The 21,842-nt window shown below is 42.3% G+C and overlaps 1 protein-coding gene across 5 annotated transcripts in view; it reads right to left on the reverse strand.

The window, feature by feature from the left end:
- Nucleotides 1–21,842, reverse strand: part of NFIC (nuclear factor I C) — a 153,104-nt gene that overhangs the window by 107,515 nt on the left and 23,747 nt on the right. For all 5 annotated transcript variants that reach the window (XM_051971983.1, XM_051971982.1, XM_051971984.1 and 2 more), the window contains exon 2: nt 10,629–11,160. In XM_051971983.1, coding sequence (XP_051827943.1) covers nt 10,629–11,160 — 532 coding nt within the window. The remainder of the gene's footprint in view (nt 1–10,628; nt 11,161–21,842) is intronic.

Raw genomic sequence — 21,842 nt, forward strand, 5'->3', positions numbered from 1 at the left:
TTTAGGCCTTTACCTCACTGGAAATTCAGACATCTTAGTACTATCATGATCATAGCTTTGACCTCACTGACACCCTGAAAGGTTGTCATAACTTTTTGCCATATTTTGAGAACTGATGGCCGACAGCCCTGAAATGATTCAATGACTTGCCAGATCACAGGTCAGTAGGTCTCAATGTTTAAATCCAGATCCTTCGGAGCTGGAAATTAACTCTCCACCCCCTACTCCTCACAATGGGGAAAGTAAGAGTGCAAATGTCCCTGCCCTTAAGGGAACTACGGAAGGCAGGGGGTGAAAAGGGCCCCGGAAAACAAAATGTTGGGTCCCGGAGAGTATTTGGGAGAACGCGAATGCTGGGGGCAGGGGAAGGAGACAGGGGAGAGTGGGAGAACGCGAATGCTGGGGGCAGGGTAGGAGACGGGATCAGGGAAGGCTTCTTGAAAGAGACGTCGGAGCTGCGTCTCCGTCTCCTAGAGCCGAGGCTGGCGCTTCTTCTCGCAGCCCCTACCCGGCTCCCCATCGCTCCCTGGCAAACCCGCCTAGTCAGCAACAGGGGAAGGGAAATCGAGCTGCCCTGATGCAGTGGCGGGCGTGAGCTTGTGGGAGTGTGTGGGAACGTGGGAGTGTGTGCTGTGGCGCATCCCCACCCCCCAGCCCGGGCTCCGGAGGTCGGTCCCAGCACATCGATCGGGAGAAATTGATTACCATTACACCGCAAGGGTTTTGACTTTCATCAGCGACCTCCCCGCCCGCCCCAGGAGCCAGGAAGCCACAGAAGCGTCTACCACAACCCCTCCACGCCCCAGTCTTCGGCTGAACCCCTTCTCTGACCCTCCTCGGAGCCAGATTGGACTGGCGTTTCCAAGACTCCCACCCCCAGCTCCGGGGAAAGGAAGGAGATGCTCCCAATAGGCAAACTTCCCTTCCTGATGTTTGAACTTGGCCAGTCCCTCCTCCCCCGGCTCTGTCTCTCCTCCCCATGCCCTCTCCCCTCCGCCTCTTTCCCCGTGTGGTTTGGAGCCAGAGGTCTTGCGTTCAAATTCGATCCCTGCTCCTCTCGCCTATGCGGTGTTGGGCAAGTCTCTGTCAGTCTCAGTTTCCTCATCTGCTAAATTAGGGAGAGAGCGAAATGACCTCTGAGGTTCTTTCCAGCTCCTGAACCATGATGCCCCACAGCCCTCCACACCATCTGCTGTTCACATCCTTCCTCCAGGCAGGTCCCTTCCCGCCTAGGGCTCTGCTCTTCCCAAATGGCACTTTCCTACTTCCTTGAGTTGCCATGCTGAAAGGATATTAAGGCACTTAGCTTAGATTGCTTCTCTGAATCCTCACAACAGCAACCTGAAGTGAGTAGGTAGGACAAACATTCCTTTTCTCCTTTTTTTCAGATAAGGAAACTGAGATTTAAACACTTACCCATGGTCTCAGGCACAGCTAGTCTCAAGCACTGAAAGGTCAGCCAGTTCAATCCTCTCATTTTACAGATGACCCAGAGATCTAAGTAACTTAGTCAAAAGGGCAGTAAGTGTCAGATCTGGGATTTTAGACCACATTTCCAAATTCAGCACCCTTTACACTGTCCCCATAATGGTTCAAAGTCAAGCTAGGGTCTCACCTTCTTCTGAGGCAAGCATTTTCCCCAATATACCATGTTCTCCCTTTATGGAAAAATGAACTAGTATAGCAAAATGAACTCATTCTCCAAGCTTGAGCAACACAGCAACAATTAAAGTTAGTGGAGTGAGTAGTTCTCATACACCAAGCTAGTGTTCTCCTAGAATTCTTAGAACAACCCATCTTTAATCTATAAGAGTCCTTTCTCAAACAAGATCTCTTCATCACAGCCTCCTGAGGCAGACTGGAATTATTACCTCCAACTAAACAAAAAAAAAAAAAAAAAAAAGGAAAACTGAGGCTGAGGCACATCAAGTGCCCACCTATCTGTTCCTGCTATATCAAAAACATTACAATTTCCCTGCTTCCATAACTTTGCTCAAGTGGTTCCCCCATATGGAATGTCCTCCCCTTTCTCACTTTCTCTCTCCTTTCTTCCCTCCCTTCCTTTCTTTTCCTTCTTTCTTCCTTCTCTCCCTTCTTTTCTCCCTCTCCGTCCCTCATTTCCTTCTTTTATTTTCTTTCTTTCGTTCCTTCTCTCACTTCCTGTCTCCTTTCCTCCTTTCCTTTTCTTCCTCTCTCTTTTCCTTTCCTCCTTTTCTTCCTCTCTCCTTTCCTCCCCTCTTTTTCTTCTTTTCTCCCACCTTCCTTTTTACTTTCTTCCTTATAGAACCTCTAAGCTTTCTTCAAAGCTCAGTCAGGTACCACCTCTTTTTACATGAGACTTTTTTCAATCTCTCCATTACCTCCTCTTACTATTCTTTCCTTGAAATCATTGTATACACACTTTTTCTGTCATGTGTCCAATCCTCCCCAGTAGAATGCAAGCTTTGTGAGGACATCCCCAACATGTTGCATAATGTCTTCCATATGCTAATGCTCACCCCATTGCTATGCTCATAATAAATATACATTCATGTGAACCTATCTAAGGTCCCATATGGAGTCAGAGTTCATCTTCTCCCTTGCACTATCTTTTAAGGGGTCCTGATAAATGGCAGGTAGATTAGGAGAAAGGGGAAAGCCAGAATGATATGGGAGAACACCTGGATGGAGAGTTAGTGCTGGCTTCAGTCCTGGCTGAATTACTGACTTGTATGTGTGAATTCAGGAGAACCCCTTTGTCCTTGTTGAGTCCCATTCTCTTCATTTGTAAAATGAGAGGATTAGACTTAATTCTTTCTTATTCTTATTAGACTTATTCTTACACTTATTCTTTCCAAGTTTTTGCCTTTCACATTCAGGAAGGCAATGTCTATTCCATGTCTATTCCATGTCTATTCCTCTAAGTTCTAAGGGCCCTTCTAGTTCTAACATTCTATCAGTTAAGGAGAAATTACTAGACAAATGGAAGAGATCATTGTATTGATTATTATCTATCGTCTTCTTGCCCAGTCCCTATATCCAATCCTCCCTGTTTTATTAGCTCAGAGGTAGCTTATCCCCACCCCCACCAGCCCTCAAGAAGCAGACAAGGGTGGGGGCTGCAGTGGGCAGAGGGAGGAAGCCTCTGGGCTTGGCCCAGTCCTCCCCCCTTCTACTACCATCAATCATGAAACTGAGGAGAGCGGTAACAGCCAGAACCCAACCCTTATTAATGCCAGATGCCCTGAGAGGTGGCTAGGTTCCTCCCACCAGCCCCCAAACCTTACACCCTTCCCTTACTTCTTTGAGAGGCAGTTCCATGGAGCTAAAAAAGACTTAGGTTGGGAGCCAGGGTGCCCCATTTCTAGTCCCAGCTTTGACACTGACTCACCATTTGACTTTGGACAGATTATGTCACCTTTCTGGGCCTCCGTTCAGGACCCAGTAAAACAAGAAGATTTGACTAGGTGGTCTTTAGGTGCCTTCCAGCTCAGACAGCTTATATTTTAAAGAATATTCCAGTTCTGATTAAGGTGCCCATCCTAGCTCTTACATTTTACTGTTGTAATAATAATAATTATTATTATTACTAGTACTTAGTATAGTCTCTGGCACATAGTAGGTACCTAATAAGTGTTTATTGACTGAGTGACTAGCAGTAACATTTCAGGGCATAAAATGTCTTCATGTTTTCTGTCATTTATCTATCTTCACAAAGCAAAAGCTAGAGCAGTGTGCCCACACTATTTTGCAAGAGAAATTGAGAATGGCATCCAAGTAAACAGCCTTGGGACACTAGAAGAATTGGTTAGAATAGGGCAGTAGGAATCAGAGGGTAGAATTTTGAGCTACATGGCCTCCTAGGGACTATTAAGTCTGAATTGAGTCCCTGTCATTTTACAGATGAGTAAACAGAGGCTCAAAGAGAGAATGAGTATTATCCATGGACACGTAATGGATTTGGGCTAGAACCTAGACTAGATACTCACTCAGCCCAGGATTTTTAACCATTGCAACCATATTTCTTTTTAACAGAAGGAAGAAAAGAAAGAAGGAAGGGAGGAGGTTTGCAAGGAAAAGAATAGGGATATACTGGAGGAGAATGGAAACCCAAGAGAGGCCTCCTGGGAGACCAGGAATAGGGTAAGGGCTAAGGGCCCCCAGGCTTGAGAAGCAGGGGAGGGAGCAGGGAGCTGGGGATCTGGGGAGTGGGGGAGCGGCCGGCTGGGAAATTGTGCTGACACCAGCAAAAAACTCTCTTCAAAATTTTATCAGCTCAGCTCTGAGGTGGTGCCTCCTGTATGTAGGGGGAGGGGGGAGAAGGGAGGGAAGGATGCAGGCGGGAGCTGCCAGAGACAAGTTCCAGATTGATAAAGTGGGGAAATAGCGGAGGCTGCATCTTAACAAGCCCTTGGCCTTCTCAGTCATTTTAGCCAGCCCTCTCTTCTTCAATCCTCCCCCTTAACCTGGACCCAATAACCCTTTGGTGGAAGAAATAGGCTCTCACTTCTGTCTTCTGTTCCAAATTCCCCCCAAAGTCTCCTAGTCATCCTCCTGCCTCCATATAGGACTATGCAATGGATCCCAGTCTGAGCTTACACCATATACCCAAGCCAGTGACCTGCCCTTCTGAGCTTCTTCAATGAAACGGGGCTAAAAATACTTGCCTTGCACATCTCATAAGGTCCTTAAAAAATATCCTGCAAATCCAAATGCGCAGTAGAAGTGGGGGCTCTTCTTATGATCACATTTGCCAAGTCTGTGAGAGCTAACCTAAATCCCTACTACTGTCAGAGAAGTTCTGGAGAATTTTAAGGGTCCTAACTCAGGGTCAGAAGAAAGAGCTTGGCTCATGTGGTCAGACTGGACCCAGACCCTTTTCCCAGAGAACAGCCTGTAGCTCTCCCCAAGCCCCCTGGCTCCAGGCAGCAGAGCCAGAGGTGGTGGGAGTTGGGGAAGGTGTTTGGGGAAGGAGGGGGTAATCTGGAGGAGAGATTTTCAGAGGATTCCAAACATGCCCAACTGTGGGAGCTGGAAAGGAAGGCAAGAGGCCTGGTCTGGGAGTCAGAACACCTGCCTTCCAGTCCTGGCTTTTTCATTAACTTTCTGAGTGTCCTTGGACAAGTCTGTGGTTTTTCAACTTGTAAAATGAGGGAGTCTGATGCAATGATCTTGAATTCATATACTAAGAGATGTAAGAGACTTTGAGTCTTCTTCAAAGTCTTAGAGACGAACAATAATTTGCCCAAAGTAATGAAGAGAGGCAGAAACAGAGACAAAGCCAGGCCTAGAACTCAAGCCTCCAGATGTCTAGTCCTAGAGGTTTTCCAGCTTGAACATTTTATTTCTTTTTTATTTCAGAGTAAATTATGTTCTAACTCCATTCTCAGTATTTACTACCTTCTTTTCAGTCCTCTTGCTCAGACTTTGCAGAATTATTTCTTCTAAAACCCAGGACTAGGCACATATTTCTCCTGTTCTAATACCTTCCAGGACTCCCGTTCTCCACAGGACATATATTCAACTCTTCAAGCTGCTATTCAAAGGTCTTCCATGACCTGGTTACGTTCTAATATCTCCCGATTTCCTAAAAATCTACTCCAGTCAAACTGATCTCTACATCTTGAGAGTCGTTGAGCAAAATCACCTCTTCTAGGGTTGAGCTGGGGTAGAAAGATATGAGGTAGGGAAAGGGATTCATTCAATTTAATTCAATAAACATTTATTAAGTAGCTACCATCACTCTTTGGGAGACTCAAACCAGCTGGAAGTTTTATCTTTCTAATCTCAATCTGTCCTGCTCAAGGAAAAAGGTCCATTTCTCTCTGGCTCTGTCAAGGTAGATGGTGGACACAGCTGGCTCTGACTGCACCCCCACCCTCCCACCCCCACCCCCGGGGGTCTTTGGTCAAGATTTTGGGGCTTTTGATCAAGTCACTCCTGTTTCTAATTGAATCCTCCTTCACAGAAAATCTCTCCTCTTTTTAAATTCAATATCTTCCTGTCAGTTTAGCTTGCCGAAAATTCCCCTCATAAAAACACTCTCAACTCAGATCAGTAATATACTCCTTCTTCTACCCAACCTATGGTTCCCCAGGGCATTTAGTCCATGGCCACCAGGGCCCTATTCCAGACGCTTTCTGCAAAGCCCGCTGGTAGCCTGGTCTACCTTAAACAGTCCCCCAGCCTCCTTAACAGCTGGTCAGCTCAGCTCAGGGAAAGTGACAAGCTAAGAAGGTCTTATCACCGGGAGTATTTACAGCCCAGAGTTTGTTACCAATTAGACAGATCAGGTGACTCCGAAGCCTGGACCCAGACACTGGGGGGTGGGGGTGGGGGTGGGGGTAGGTCAAGGTCAGGGAAGCGTGGGAGGAGGGGAGGAGGCTGAGCGCTTACGGGCAGCCGGGACAGCCGGGATCTATCTCTGGGCTGACAGAGATCTCAAAGCACAAAGGTCCCTCCTCCTCATACCCTTCACCTTCTCTTCCAGCCCCTCCTCACTATTTCTACTTCTGAAAGACAGTGTGATTTAGTGGAAAGAGTACTGGACTAGATCTAGGAGATTTGGGTCTGAACCCCAACTCTGACACTTTTACTAGCTCTGTTAGCATAGGCAAGTCACAAATTCCCTGAGTCTCAGTTTCTCCATATGAAAAAAAAAATAATACACTGCTTAATTCACAAGATGAAAAGGAGTTTGGGGCTCTCTTCTTCTTGAATACCTCTTCTCTAACCCCAGAAACAAAGCCATATCCTTTTTAAAGAGTCTTTATTTAGGGTCTTTTAAGAGGACCTCTTAGATATTTCTTTGCCAAAACACATTCATTATTGTCTATATACCTCTCCTCTCTTGCACTACCAAAGCTGTCAGCCTGAATTGAGTTCTCCTTTCCTCTACTCTGCCACTTTTTGAAAAAAAGCCACTCCTGCTATAGTATCAGAGCAGTCTGAGTGAGCTGTGGGGCAGGATGTCATGTCCTTCTTTTACTATAATCTCTCATAGATTTAGAATTAGAAGGGAACTCAAGGATTACTGAGTTTAACCCCCTCATTTTTTTTAAAAAAAAGGAAACTGAGGCAGACAGAAATTAAGGGACTTGTGCAGTAACCTAGTTAATAGTAGAGACAGGGTTCAAATCCAGGTCTTCTCCCTGCTGTGCTCTCTGTTTTTGTCTGTCCCTTTTTCTCCCTCTCTTCCTTCCTACATTCCTCTCTCCTTTCTTCTTCTCTCTCCCTTTAAAAATCATTTTCCTCTTCCTTCTTCCTCTCCCTTCTAATCTCAATTCCTCCCTCTCAGTTTTATATATCCTTGCCTGCCTGTATCCCTACTTCTGTCCTCAATTCAAGCAACAAAAGTGTGGGATCTGAGCTGAATTCTAATGTCTAACTCTCTGGCCTAGACTCTGGTCTGGTGTGTGTGTGTGTGTGTGTGTGTGTGTGTGTGTGTGTGTGTCCCTATCCTATAGCTCCTTCTCTAAAAGCAATCTTGAGAGGTATCTATTTCCACTTATGATCAGAACATAAGACAGCTATGTGTGTTTGTATACTCATCCCCCATTTGTGTGTTGGTGTCTAGATCATGTCTGACAGGTGTCTACATATTGGACATGCATTTTTACCCAACATATTTGGTATTTTTGTATCTTTGTGATTAGACTAGGAGAGACCTGGGTGAGGTATGTTAGGTCTATGTGGCTGGGGAGTTAACCGGTATAAATCTATCTCTTCCATTAACATCTTCTGTCCTATATGATGTGAAGGTTACCCTGAATTCTTAAAGGCCATTGTCAAGCCTGAAAGGTTTCACCAATCTGAAAAGGCTTGGTGTATGGCTCTGATGATTGAGTATATGTCCATTGTCAAAAAAAAAAAAAAAAACAGCCTCCCTAAGCTAAGAGAACACATCAGAATGGCTGGGGAGAGGTATGTGTTAGGAACTATAAATTTTTTGTCTATAGCAACTCTCAAAGACTATTTCCTAAACCCTGGGGGAGAGGGGTGTCTTCTGTCTTCAGTTAGTGATGGAGGGGAGAACCCATTGTTTCAAAAGCATAAATCCTTAATGTATTGACATATGAGTATGTTTATGTTTGTCCATGGCTTGACATTTGTGGTCTTTTACTATCTGACTCCACCTCCCTCTTCTGTCTTATCTCCCTCTGCTTCCCAGGTCCCCAATTTCAGCTTTCAGGTCTTTGCTTTGATCCTTCCTTCTCCTAATCTCCATTGGTGAGAATTTTACCCATCCACTGAGGTCTCACTCAAGCATTACTTACTCTTGGAAGATTTCTTGTATCTTCTTTCCCAGAAGATACAGTCTAAAATATTCAGAGTATTGGGAACATGGAACTTAGAGCCTTAGAAACAACTAAGACCAATTCTCTCATGTTAAGAACATACTTTCTCTCCATTAGGGGAAAGGACTTGTCCAAGATCACACAGGAAATTGGAAGTTTATCTCTCAGTAATGGTAATTAATAATAGCTAGCATTTAGATAATACTTTAAGGTTTACAAAGCACTAAATCTATGTTATCTCATTTTATCCTCTCAGCAACCTTGCTAGGTGCCATTATTAGCCCCATTTTACAGATAAGGATTGGACAGCTAGACAATATACTGGATAGAGTGCCAAGCTGGAGTCAGGAAGACTCATCTTGCTGAGTTCAAATCTGCCCTCAAACATGTCTAGCTGTGTGACTCTGAGCAAGTCACCTAATCCATTTTTCCTCTGTATCCTCATCTTTAAAATTATCTAGAGAAAGAAATGGCAAACCACTCCATCATCTTTGCCAAATGGGGTCGCAAATAGTTGGACATGATTGAAAACAACTGAATAACAACACACATAAGGAACATGAAGCTGAGAAAAGTTGTCACCTCGCTGGGGTCACATAGCTAGTAAGTGGCTGAGACAGAATTTGAATTTAGCTCTTTTTGATTCTAATTCTTGTACCCTAGTCACTATACCACCCAGGTACTAACAGCCCATGATTCTATAATACTATGTAACTTCAAGCCTGGGGCCTCACACTTCTCCCTCTAGCTTCTAGGACTGGAGAGTCAATTCTGAGGTTCAGAGAATTTATCTTTACTCTCTTTTCCAGCCCTTCAGTACTGTACAGATACCATTCCTGTCCCCATTAAGCCTTAAAATTTTCTAGCTTGAGGAGGTGTCCCTTCTCTGGCTCTGGATGAGCAAGAAGATGGAAACATATCTTACCTTTTGCCCATTGTTTAAACTTAAAGGATTCTTAAAGCAGAGAATTGTCACAGGGAATTCAAGGGACCTTCTACTTGGTTCTCTTGTTCCTCTAATCTACCAGATTCTTCTCAAAATCTCCCTTTTCCTAGAAGCTGCATATTCTTTTTGGACTACTGTATCATTACATCCCACCAGTATATAGAGCTCTTCTGTTGGATCCATCCCCTGTTGCTTTTGGTCTCTTGGCTTTTGTTCCTTGCATGTACTTGCCATCCAGAGCTATAATGAACTTGGAGCAATTGGGGAGTTGCCTCTGGATATCAACATTCAGCAATGAGCACTCACTACCCACACTATCCATTATTCCTCCATTTGTTCTCAGTCTCACACTGTTATCCCTCCACCATGATATGGCAAGGTAGCATTTGCCCTGGCTGTTCCCCATCTCCATGGCATTCCTCTCCTGGGGCCCTCCCTTCTCTCCAACTTCCTTGAGGGCAAGGGCCAGAATCTCTGAGGAATGAACAGGTCTGACCATAGAACTCCCCCTAATGCATAACCTCCAAAAGCTTTCTGTTACCTTAAGGATGAAAAATAAACTTCTATATGTCTTGTAAAGTCCTTCATAACCTGTTCTCATCCTACAGTTTCAGTCTTCTTAAATCCCATTTTCCTCCATGGTCTGTTTGATCCATGACATTGACCTTGCCATTCCTCATACAGGACATCCCATCTCCCAAATCCATTAACTTTTTACTGTCTATCCCTCATGTCTGGAATTCATTCCCTGCTCATCTCCACCTCCTAGCTTTCTTCAGGTACCAAATAAAATCCTCCCTTCTGCAATATGTCTTTCTTGATCTCCCTTAATGCTAGTACCTTCCCTCTCAGATAAACTCTACTTTGATCTGTATGCATTTTGCTTGTCCCTAGTTGTTGGCATATTGTCTGCTCCCTGCCCCCATTAGACAGAACTCTTTAAGGGCAGAGACTGTTTTTGCCTTTCTTTGTAACCTGAATGCTCAGTACAATGTCTGGCATACAGCAGGTACTAAATAAATGCTTATTAATTCGAATGAGCTACCTTTTTTCCCTGTAGTAACTGCTATCTTCCTTGCTCTGCAAATGAATTGTCTCTGGCTGTAGTAATTTCCAACTATAGTTTCCATATTTGTACTGGTTCCACTCTAAAACTGGGGCTCCCTGAGGGCAGGGGTTGGATCTTCCCCTTCAGACTGGAGTGGGGTTTCCTAAAAGCAGACTCCTCCCCTCAAATTGAGAATTTCCCTAAGAAAGGGCAGTGTCTCTCCCTCAGACCTATGTAGCCACATCATAGGCCTAGGCCCTGCTCCCACCGACAAGGCTGGGCCGGCCAGATCCCCCCCACATTCCAACATATACACACATACGCGTCCCATAGATGGGTTCTTACTGGCGTTCCCTACCTCTCTCTCTGATGAAATAAGCCAGGTACAGGTCGAGCTCCTTCACTGAGACACTGATGTGATGGGGCTGGACACAAAGCACGGGGTGGCCACACTGGGCAGCCTTGACCAGCCGCTCCCCGTCGGTGCTCTCCAGGGGGATACCCTTGAAGAGGATCACCATGACGAGATCAAGCCGCCACACCTTGTCCGCCTGGCGCAGGCAGTCGATCCTCCTCATCTTGCCCTTCTGGTCCGGGTTTGAGAGGACGCATCCTGGAGGCTTCTTGCCTGTGATGGCTAGGACGAAGTCCTCTCGGCACTCGGGCCGGATGTCCTTGCGCAGTTTGGCCAGGAGCCGGGACGCCCACTTCTGCTTGACCTCAGGCTTCTCCCCCAGCAGCTCATCCTTCACTGCCCGCTCCTCGTCCTTTGTCATGCGCTTCTCATGCTTTTTGAAGTACTTGCGTTTCCGAGCCTGCAGATTGAACCAGGTGTAGGCGAATGCTCGGACATGGGGCAGCAAGGCCTCGATGAACGGGTGGAATTCATCCTAGAATCAGAGAACACAGAATGTCAGAGCTGGGAAGGCCTTTAGAACACACAAGACCAAACATCACAACTTATAAGGGCTTAATGTAGAAAACAAAATGTCAAAGTTGCGAGAGTCCTTAGAATGTAGAATACAGAATGTCAGAGCTTGGTACAGAGAACACAGAATATCAGAGCTGAGAAGGCCTTTAGAACATATGATACCGAACATCACAATTTGTAAGGGTTGAATGTAGAATACAAAATGCCATTCCCTTACAATGTAGAACACAGAATGTCAGAACTGAGAAGCCACTGAGAACACAGAGCACAGAACATTGGACCTGGAAGGGCCCTGAGAACACAAGACACAATGTCAGAGAGGGAAGGATCCTTAAAACATAAAATAAAGGGTTAGGCTGAAAAGGATCTTTGACTATAGAATGTCAGAAGGAAAAAAGACTTTTGACAGTAGAATGTAGAGTACTAAAGCTATAAAAATGTCTTTTAGGCTAACTTCTTCATTTTATAGTTAGAGAAACTGAGACAGAGGAAGTCGGGAGGAAACATACAATTTGCAAGTTAGGACCACAGTGAGAAACTCAAACCCAGTCTATTCAATTGCACTTAAGTAAAGTGCTTTATAAATCTTAACGCTACTTGTTATTATTAATACTAATACTACTAGTACAACTACTACTACTTGCCATAATAGTGGTTGTGGTGGTAATAATAGTGATAATAGTAATAGTAGCTGAAGCAATAGTAATAGTAGTATAATATTAGAATAACTGTTACTACATCAAACTTCCTTAGTCCTTAAGGAAGAAGGGTCATGTGGGTGAAGCAGTAAACTCATGTATGGATGTATCCATGAGCTGGATACTTTATTGCTGGGGGATTGACCCTGGATCCAGATAGAATGAAGAATTTCTATCTCAGATCTCCTTTATATGCTTTCATTTTGTATCTTCCCACATTCCACCCATCTCATTTTCCTATTTACCTCTCCTTTTTGGATTCAACATTTATTAAACACCTTCTATGTATAAGGCAAATATGCTAAATGATAGAGCGAAGAAAAAAAAAGATGAAAAACATTGTGCACGCCCACAAGGAGTTTATAATGTAATCAAGCTAGTCAACAAATTTAAATTCTACAAACATTTCTTATGATATGACTTTGTGTGGAGATCAAAGACAAAAAGAAAGATCCCATATACACCAAAATATTCATACCAGCACCTTTTGTAATAGCAAAAAACTTATAATGTGAGATTCATATCTCACAATTTCCTTATAAAATGTAAATATAATAGAATATTATTGTTATAAGAAATATGGAGAATTCTGAGAAATACAGGAAAATATACAAATGTATTCAGTTAAGTGAGCCAAATCAGGAAAACAACAAACACAGTGGCTACAAAAACACAAATTAAAAACAACAACAACAAAACCCTGAAATTGGATATTATGTAATGATAATAATCAAGAAGTTTGGGTGGAGAAAAGTAGCTCCCTTCTTTCATGGCAGAGCTGGGGGATTATGGTATGGAATATTAATACACCGTTGCGATCAGTCAATAGTTTTGCAGTGCTACTTTTTTTCTCTTTTTAATTCTTTGATACAAATAATGGTTTCTTGCATGGAGGAGAGAGGGATATATTTAGAAAGAAATGCAATGTAAAAATTAAAGAAATCAATAAAAATAAGATAAAATTTTTGAAAGAGAAAACACTACTAAGTATAAAACACTATGCCTTGGAGTAGGTTATAAATGTGAAGATCTGGGGAAAGAATTGATTTTCTAGGATACTTTGGGACTAAACAAACATTAAAGCTCAGTCTAATAGGTAGATTGCTTGATTCTGATGACCACCTTAGGATAATATATGTCTGGATAGGCTACAAGTTTCTAGAGAGGGTGGAAGTCTACCTGAGATAGAAGTAGAGGAGTTTTAAGGGTTTGGATATTGGTCTTGTTGTTTTATTCACTTTAAATACTGTTGTTGTATATATGTACATATGTCATATGTAAATATAAAAAGTACCTATCCTGTATATATAATGTATATAAAGGCTGAAGGCCTTTTTATATTTTTTGTGAAAACTTAGACCTAAGCCAAATTATGAGGTTCCCAAGGGAAACATTTAACAGGGGCACAAAACAGAGTATGATTACTGACAAAGTTCCCAAACTGAAACTAATTTGAGTAAAATAAGAACATTGATTCTAGGCAATGAACTACACAAAGATTAAAAAAAAAAAAATGAAACAGCCCCTGCCTTTAAGTTTCTTACATTGGAGATGGGAGCACATGACATATACACACATAAGTGTAATCCAAGGTAAATTGCAACATAGGCAAAGGAGAGATCCAGACAAAGAAAAATTTGGAAGGGCAGTGAATACCTCAGAAAATGCTAAGCCTTCAAGAAGAAGGTTGTCCTGAACTGAGCCTTCAAAGACAGGAGAATCTAAGAAGTAGCGTTGAAAGACAGAGGGTATTTCATAGCATGGGGTATGACCTAGGCAAATTCAAGAAGTGGGGAGACAACTGAACCTGTTTATAGAATAGTTAATACTCTAGCTTGAATAAGTCTTGAAGTGTGTAGAGGGAAGTAATGAGAAAAAAAGGATGAAAGTAGGTTGGAGTCAGACTGCTGAAAGTCTTTAAATACTAGGGCAAAAATTTTTTTTGCTTTCTCTGGTAGAGACAATTTTACAACTGAAGGTTATGAAGATTTCTTCAGTAAATTAATATTTCTTTGGCCTTCTGTCCATGCAAAGAACTGTTATGATTCACATAACATAATGTATCCCAAACACTTCACAAACCTTGAACCACCAAATAAATGTTCTCTATTACTATTGCTATTATTATTACTGTAGGAATGGAAACTTAAATTATTGGGCTATCTGTTGGAATGATTTCTCTGCCAGCAGCAGAACAGCTAATTATTTCTTGGAATGTCTCAATGATAATTTCATTCTTCAAAAAAGTGGCTATATTGACAAGGGGACTTAAATCTATTCTGGAATTGATTCTTAGCAACAAGAAAGAACTAGTAGAAATGTTGAAAATCTTTGGGGAGGTGATCACTCCATCTTAGAATTCCTGAGACAGGAATAAAGGTTAGGCACTTATATTCTAACATCTTCTAGTTGGAAAAGACCTCATGCCATCTGACATTCACCTGAACGTGTTTCTTTTTCCCTCCCTAGAATCCCAGAAGAGTAGTCATCCAAGTTAGGGAGCCAATCATGGCAACAACATGCCTTTATTCCCTCCTCTTAGGAAGTCTGAGGCTGGTGGACCCAGAAGTGTAAGCTCAGGAGTTCTGAGCTGGAGCAGGGCTAAGCCCTAGGAAACTAGATACTACTAGCCTGCTTAGGAAGGGACAAATCAATTTAGATTGGAAATAGAGCCATTCAAAGCTTCTGTGCTGATCAGTGATGAGGTAGGTATGACCTCAAAAGTATGTGCACCTCCTATCTGGGCTAGATATGGAGACCCCTTTCACTTCCTAGAAACGAGTGGTCATCTGTCCTTTGCTGAACACCTCTGATGAAGTGAGGCCTATTAATTTCTCAAAGCAGCACCTTTTGAGATCTACATCTGGACAGCATCAAGTGTTGTTTTTATTTTTGTTGTTAGCAAACATTTAAATAAAGCTTTAAAGTTTGCATAATCTTATGCATTAATATGCACAATCTTATGGCTCTTAAAAAAAAATAGTAGCTTTTTATTTTTCCAAATACATGCAAAGATAGTTTTCAACATTCACATTTGCAAAATCTTGTGCTCCAAATTTTTCTCTTTCCCTCCCCCTCCCCCTTCCTATAGAGAGCAAGCAATCCAATACAGGTTAAACATATACAATTTTTCTTAATATATTTCCATATTCGTCATGCTGCCCAAGAAAAATGAAATCAGAAGGTGAAAGGAGGAAAAAACCCAAGCAAACAAACAACAAAAAGTGAAAATAGTTTTGCTTTGATCCACATTTAATCTCCATAGTTCTCTCCTTGGATGCAAATAGCTCTTTCCATCCTAAGTCTATAGAATTGTCTTATGGCTCTTTTAAAGAATATGGTGAAGTCAGTAGGTGATGTAGATATTATTAAGAGATGAGGAAAGTAAAAATCAAAGAGATTAAGTAATTTGCCTGGGTCACAGAGCTAACAAGCCCACAGGGCAAGATTTGAACTGGATCTTGCCTCCAGATTTAAGTACTATCTCTCTCTCTAACAAATTCTTCCTTCCAACTAGCCTAAATCTACTCCTTTCCTAATCCCAGTCATTGTTCCCAACTTTACCCTCTGGGCAGGAGGAAGACCTGCTTTCAAATACTAATTCTGTTTATTTTACTTGAATCTCACCTTTCATTCTTTATCTATAAAATGAGGAGGTACAGGAGGGGAATAGGACTCAGAACAAAGTTTCCCCCTTGGGACAGAATTAAACTTAATCTTTATCCCCAAAATCCACTGGGATAAAAATTTCCCTTTTATGTTCAGACACACCTCTTCTCTGGGGCCATCTGTACCCTCAAAGGGCATCTGTTCCAACCTCCCACAATATGTAAAAATTCCTTCTATAGAATCTCTGATAGAGCCAATTTCTATTTGGCATTCAAGGCTCCCTGCCCCTGAGTCTGGAATCACCCTCCCCCTTTTTTAGGGAGCTCTTTATCAGGTTGATGGCTGGTGGTGGTGTGGGTGAAGTAAGACCCAGTAATTACTATGCAAGGGAGTTCGGAAAAAAAGAGCTAGAAATGGACTTCAAGACTCCAAAGGCAAGATTTCTTTTGGTTGAAGGAATCCTAGGAGGCTTTCTGGAAGAGGTGGCATATCTTTTTTCTTAATAGTAATAGTTAGCATTTATAAAGCACTTTAAGATTGGCAAGGCACTGTATACATTAATTGGGATTTGAAGAATAGGATTTCAATTCTCTTGAGGAGAAAGTGTGGGTTAGGGATGGAGCAGGGCATTCCAGATAGGGAATGGAAAGCACTAAAGTGGAAGGGAGATCTAAGTGTTGTATTTAAGGTGAGGAGACCTTGGATTTGAATTCTACCCTCAACCCTTCACTAATTTACATAGCATTTATACAACACTTTAAAAGTTGATGAAATGCTTTAAAATACTTTACAAAGCAACGTTTGTTTCTCACAACAGTCCTGGGAGGCAGGTGCTATTAGTATTTTTGTTTTTATGCAGAGGAAGCTAAAACTTAGAAATGGTTAAGTGACTTATTAAGGGTCACACAGCTAATAAGTATTTGAGGAAGAATTCCAAAGTTAGCACTCTATCCACTGTGCCATAACTTGCACAGTGCCTACTAATTCATACTGCCTCATAACTTGTAGGTTATATGGGTATGAGTAAAAATCACTTCAATTTTCTGAATCTTTTTTTTTTCATCTGTAAAATGGGAATGGTAATAGGAATAGGACTTATAGTACCTATCTCATAGGCTTATGGAAATCAACAGAGACAATCTATGTAAGTGTTTATATAAAGTGGAACCAGAAAATTTCTCAGCCTGCTTAGAGCAAAAGGAATGTGTAAGAAAAGCAAGGGCAGATGAGACTGGAGTCAGACTTTACAACATCTTGCATTTATAGAATAAGATAGTGGAGAAAGAGTTCTAAGAAGACTATATTTAAATATTTAATCAGCTAATTACCTATGTGACCTTTGTAAAAGTCATTCCCTCTTTCTGAGACTCAGTTCCCTTCCCTATAGAATTAAGACATTGGACTAGATAATAACTAAGATCTCTAAATTTTCTAAATCTTGTGATCTTATTTTAATCTCCAAAACCTATGAGCTTGTGACTGTCTCCTGTCGACAGTATGTGGCCAAGGGATGTGAGACATTTTGAGGCTTTAATTAAGTTATTCTGTTACCCTGTACAAGAGGGAGGCAAAGAGTAGAGGCTGGAGGTAGAGAGGCTGATGCAATAGTTCAAGAGGGAGGGAATGGATCAGGATTAGGATGGGAATTTAAAGAGAGAGAGACTGATTTGTCAGGAGTAGAAAAGAACATAATCCTGGGATTCAGAAAATTTCAGATTCTACATCCAGTTCTATTACCATGTGGTCTGGGAGAAGTACCTTTTCCTCTTGGGTCTTCAGTTTCTGAATTTGTAAAATGAAGGTTTGAATAAGAGAAATTCTGAAGTCCTTCTCTGTTCTAAGGGCCCTCCCAGCTCTGACATTCTGAGTTTTATAAACTATTAAGAAGATAAAATTGATAGAATTTACTTACTGAAGAAATCTTGCTCATGGGGTATTCCACAGTTAGGAGGTAAAAATGAAATTTACCCACAGAAAAAAACAATACAGTTTATATGGAATTAAGATCAGATAGGTTTTTAGAGGCAGATATGGTTGTGTGCTGGGAGTAGCCAAGGAAAATGCCCAAGACTTGAGTTGAACCTTGAAAGATAAGGATGATATGGGGATGTGGGAGGCAGGCAGAAAAGGGAAAAAGGACATTCTGCCCATGAAAGGGGAAAATTATCAGAGCTGAACTCTCTGTCTACAACTCAGATGGACTTAAGAGTGGGATTTTCCTCCACCTTAGATGAGCCATTCAATTCCTTAGATTCTAGGCTCTACTTAGAAATTAATTCTGGGTCCCTGATCCTGTCCCCATCCCCCACAAATACTGTATTCTGAGGTAGAATAGAGAGCAGGCCCAGGAGGTTTCCTGATGCCATTAAATGAGTGGAGACAGCAGCCAAAATGGCACCAGGCAGGGAAGTCTCCAATGCCCTCACTCACCCAGTTCCTCAGTAGAAGAGCTAGTTCTTTCACTGATTTGCTATGTGATCTGTGGAGAGGCGGAGACCCCCCTGAGGAAGATGATGTTCCATGGGAACATTATACCCCAGTAGATAATCTGAGGCATCAAGAAAAAAGGAAGCTAGCTGAGGTCAAGAACACTGGGAGGACAAAGCCTAGATGTACAAAATGAAAACCTTCATTTTAGGATTTAAATGTTGTAAGTTGTAGGATTCTAAGCTGTAAGCATCTTAGGGAGAACTTTGTCCAATCTTCTCCATTTCATTATTATTTTACCAAATTTTATTATTTTTTGTTTTTACATTACCAAGTTATCCTTCCTCCTTTCCCATCCCAGAGAACCATCCTTTATAATAAATTTAGGAAATTTCAGATTCTAGGTCCAGTTCTATTACCATGTAGCTTGGGAGAAGTATCTTTCCCTCTTAGGTTCTCAGTTTCTAAATTTGTAAAATGAGGGTTTGAATAAGAGAAATCCTGAAGTCCTTCTCTGTTCTAAGGGTCCTCCCAGCTCTGACAATTCTTTGTCAGAAATAAAGATTTTTTTTAAAAAGAAAGAAAAAGGAAAAAAAAAACAAGCATAACTGATTGGTACATGAAAAAAATATATATTATATTCAGTGTTTTACACATGTTTTACACAGAGAGTCCTTGGCCTCTGACTCTCATTTTACAGATGAAAAGGCTAAGGCTCAGAGAGGGTAAAATGAATTTCCAGGAATCACATAAGTTGTTAAATAGCAGAGTTGTGATACAAATCTAGATCTCTTGAACCTAAAACCTATCTTCTTACTACTGGACTGCTCATAGAATCATTGCAAGTCAGAACTGAAAGGGCCCTTCAACACCATCTTGTCTAACTTTTCCATTTTACAGTTAAGAAAAGAGTTAGAGAAAAGAGAATTAACTTGCTTAAGGCCATGTAGCTAATATGAGGCAAAGCTAGATTTTAGGCTGAAGTTTTGTGTCCAGATGTGGATGGCTGACAACTGCTTTGTCCAAATCTGTCCCTCCTCCTCTTTGCTCAATGGCTCCAATGTGCTCCTGGTCAGTTCCCTAGGATGCTAGAGAGCAGTTGGGTCTTGTCCCAAGCACCCTGAGCACCAGCCCACAGGGATCTCCTCTCCTTTGCCTGAGCTTTAGCACACAGTCTAGCACTTATTTCTTTCTTGCCCTCCCCTGATCTCCCAAGGGCTTCCGGCACGTCAGCCAAGCTGGGCCCAAGGCCCGGGCTGGGACTGTCCCCTCTTTCTCCCCCTAGGGGAAACAAATCCAAGGTCCAACCCACAGGAGACTTCTTCCTTTCTCTCATAGACTCAGCTGATGCATTAACCCACCCTTACTTCTCTGGTTGTTCATTCTCCCCCTCCTGGGGGTCAGGAAGGGATAGTGGTATAAGAGAGAGCACAGATTTCATTGCTGTCAAATTTTCCCCCGAATAGAGAAGTTCTTAATATAGCTTCTGGCCTCCTTTACCACCTCCTTTCTCCTTGGTGCCAGCTGGGCTAGGCCAGTGGGGGAGGAAGATAGGATTGGGGATGTGGGTGCCAGGGATGGGGAGGCACAGAGTGCCCAAGTGGGCTATCCTTCCTGCTACCTGGGATTCCCCACAGGTGTAAGTTACTGCTGTTGGGGCCTCGAGGTGGAAGTAAAAATGAGCTATTTAAAATTATGCAGGGATGAGAATAGGTCCCTTTTTCTGACTCCCCAGCCCCTGCCAACATTCTCCAGGCTTTCAACAAAGCCATTCCCACTCCACAAGCCTGCTACTCTCCTTCTCCAGCCATAGTGTCTAGATCAAAACATTTAAAGTTGGAAGGACCCCCACAGATTATCTTGTCCAACTCTCTCACTTTAGAGAAGAGAAAACAGACCCAAAGAAATTAGTAATTTGCCTAAAGTCACAGGGAGTAAGTGACATGGAGGACACAATTCAGATCACCTGATTTCCAATCCTTTGGGGCTTCACCCCTGCCTTTCCTGGCATCCCCAATCAGGAGGCACAACTTCACTGCCCTACCCATCACTCTCAGCCTTGAACACTAGGAAAGAGAGCAAGGAGGATCTCTAAGGTACTTCTGAGCTTTAAATCCACGATATTAGGATCCCCAGGCTATTAGATTTAGAGCTGAGAAGAGACCACAGAGGGAGTATTTGGGTGGGTGGCAAGGGGACAATAATAATGACAATAACTATCAGTTATATATGTCTTTAAGGTTTGCCTAAAGCACATGGATCCTCAGTACAATTCTCTGTGCCATTATTATCCCCATTTAACAGATAAGAAGGGTTACAACATTGGTAAGTGTTTGAGATAGGATTTGAACTGAGTTCCTGGACACTTTCACCACCTAGTCTGAAGGAAATACAGCTGTTTTTCAGAAAAGCAGGGGACTGGACAAAGTGACTTTGCCATCAGACCCAGGCAGGGTAGGGGGACCCTGCAGAAAAGACAAGTCCAGGCCAAGAGCTCTGAATAGTGTGGCAGGTGGAAGGAGGGTGGTTTAAGTTCTCATCACCCTAAAGTCAAGTGGGGACAAGCACACTGTAAAAGGTGGGGGGACTCGAGAAAGAAAATCTTTGAGAGCTCCAGACTTGCTGGAGCCCAGCACAGACCTCTTCCAGGTCTAAACTTCTATAGAGTGTGATTTTAGGAGTCTCTTTTAAAGAAGATAAGAAAAGAAGGAGGGGAGAGATAGTCACAAAATCTTGGGTGGAAGAAGGGAGCTTAAGGCTCATAGAGTACAATCCCCTCATTTGACAGAGCAAGTAAAAGGAGTAATTGGTCTTCAATAGACTTGTGATAGAGAGAGCCATCTGCACCCAGAGAGAGGGCTGTGGGGACTGAATGTGGATCACAACTTGTACTTTCACCTTTTTTGTGTTGTTTGCTTGCTCTTTTTTTCCTCATTTTTTTCTTTTTTATTCTGATTTTTCTTGTACAGCATGATAATTGGAAATATGTATAAAAGAACTGTACATGTTTAACATATATTAGACTACTTGCTGTCTAAAAGAGGGAGGTGGGGTGAAGGGAGGAAGAAAAATTTGGAACACAAGATTTTGCAAGGGTAAATGTTGGAAACTATTTTTGAATATATTTTGGAAATAAAAACTATTATTTAAAAAAAGAAGTAGTAATTGGTCTCAAATCAAATACCCCAAGCAGTCTGGGGTAAATCTGGGAAATGGAATCCAATAAAGGGTCCTCTCTAATGTATCTACTGCCCTTCTAGGTGGTAAATTACTGCCCTTCTTCCCATCTCGTAGCCAACTTTAAAGACTTCCTATCCCATCTCCTTTTTCTCTCTCCTTCCTCAATAGCAATCCAGTCAGAGAAACAAACTCAGACTGTTAGAGCTGGAAAGGAACCTAGAATATTTCATCCAACTTGACAGATAAGGTCCAGAAAGGGGAAGGAATATGTTCAATGAGTCAATGGTAGGACTAGGACAAAAGCCCAGACTGAGTTTGGGATGGGAGGGAGAGAAGGAGGGACTTTAAGACGGCCACATGGCACTGGACTTGATTTGGCATTGTGAAGATCTCCGAGTTCTCATCCAGCTTCAGACAGTTACTAACCTCAGTTTCTTCATCTTTAATTCTGACGAGGCAGTCAGATTCACTGGCCTCTAATATTTATTCTGGTTCTAATTCTATGATCCTGAATCCAGTTTTCTTTTGCTTTCAGTAGTTTTGTCACCATGGTTTAGAAAAATTAAGTAACTTGGCCATGATCACAGAGCTGAGAAAACTTACAGCCAGAACAAATCCTTACTTCAGATGGCTAATTTGGGTGCTGGGATCCAGCATCAGGACTGCAGGGGAAATAGCCATGGTTTATAAGAAAGCAGGGGTGGCCAGCCTGCGGATAGGGGTTCCT

This window comes from Antechinus flavipes, chromosome 1 (genome assembly GCF_016432865.1).
Source record: "Antechinus flavipes isolate AdamAnt ecotype Samford, QLD, Australia chromosome 1, AdamAnt_v2, whole genome shotgun sequence".
Classification (NCBI taxonomy): domain Eukaryota; kingdom Metazoa; phylum Chordata; class Mammalia; order Dasyuromorphia; family Dasyuridae; genus Antechinus; species Antechinus flavipes.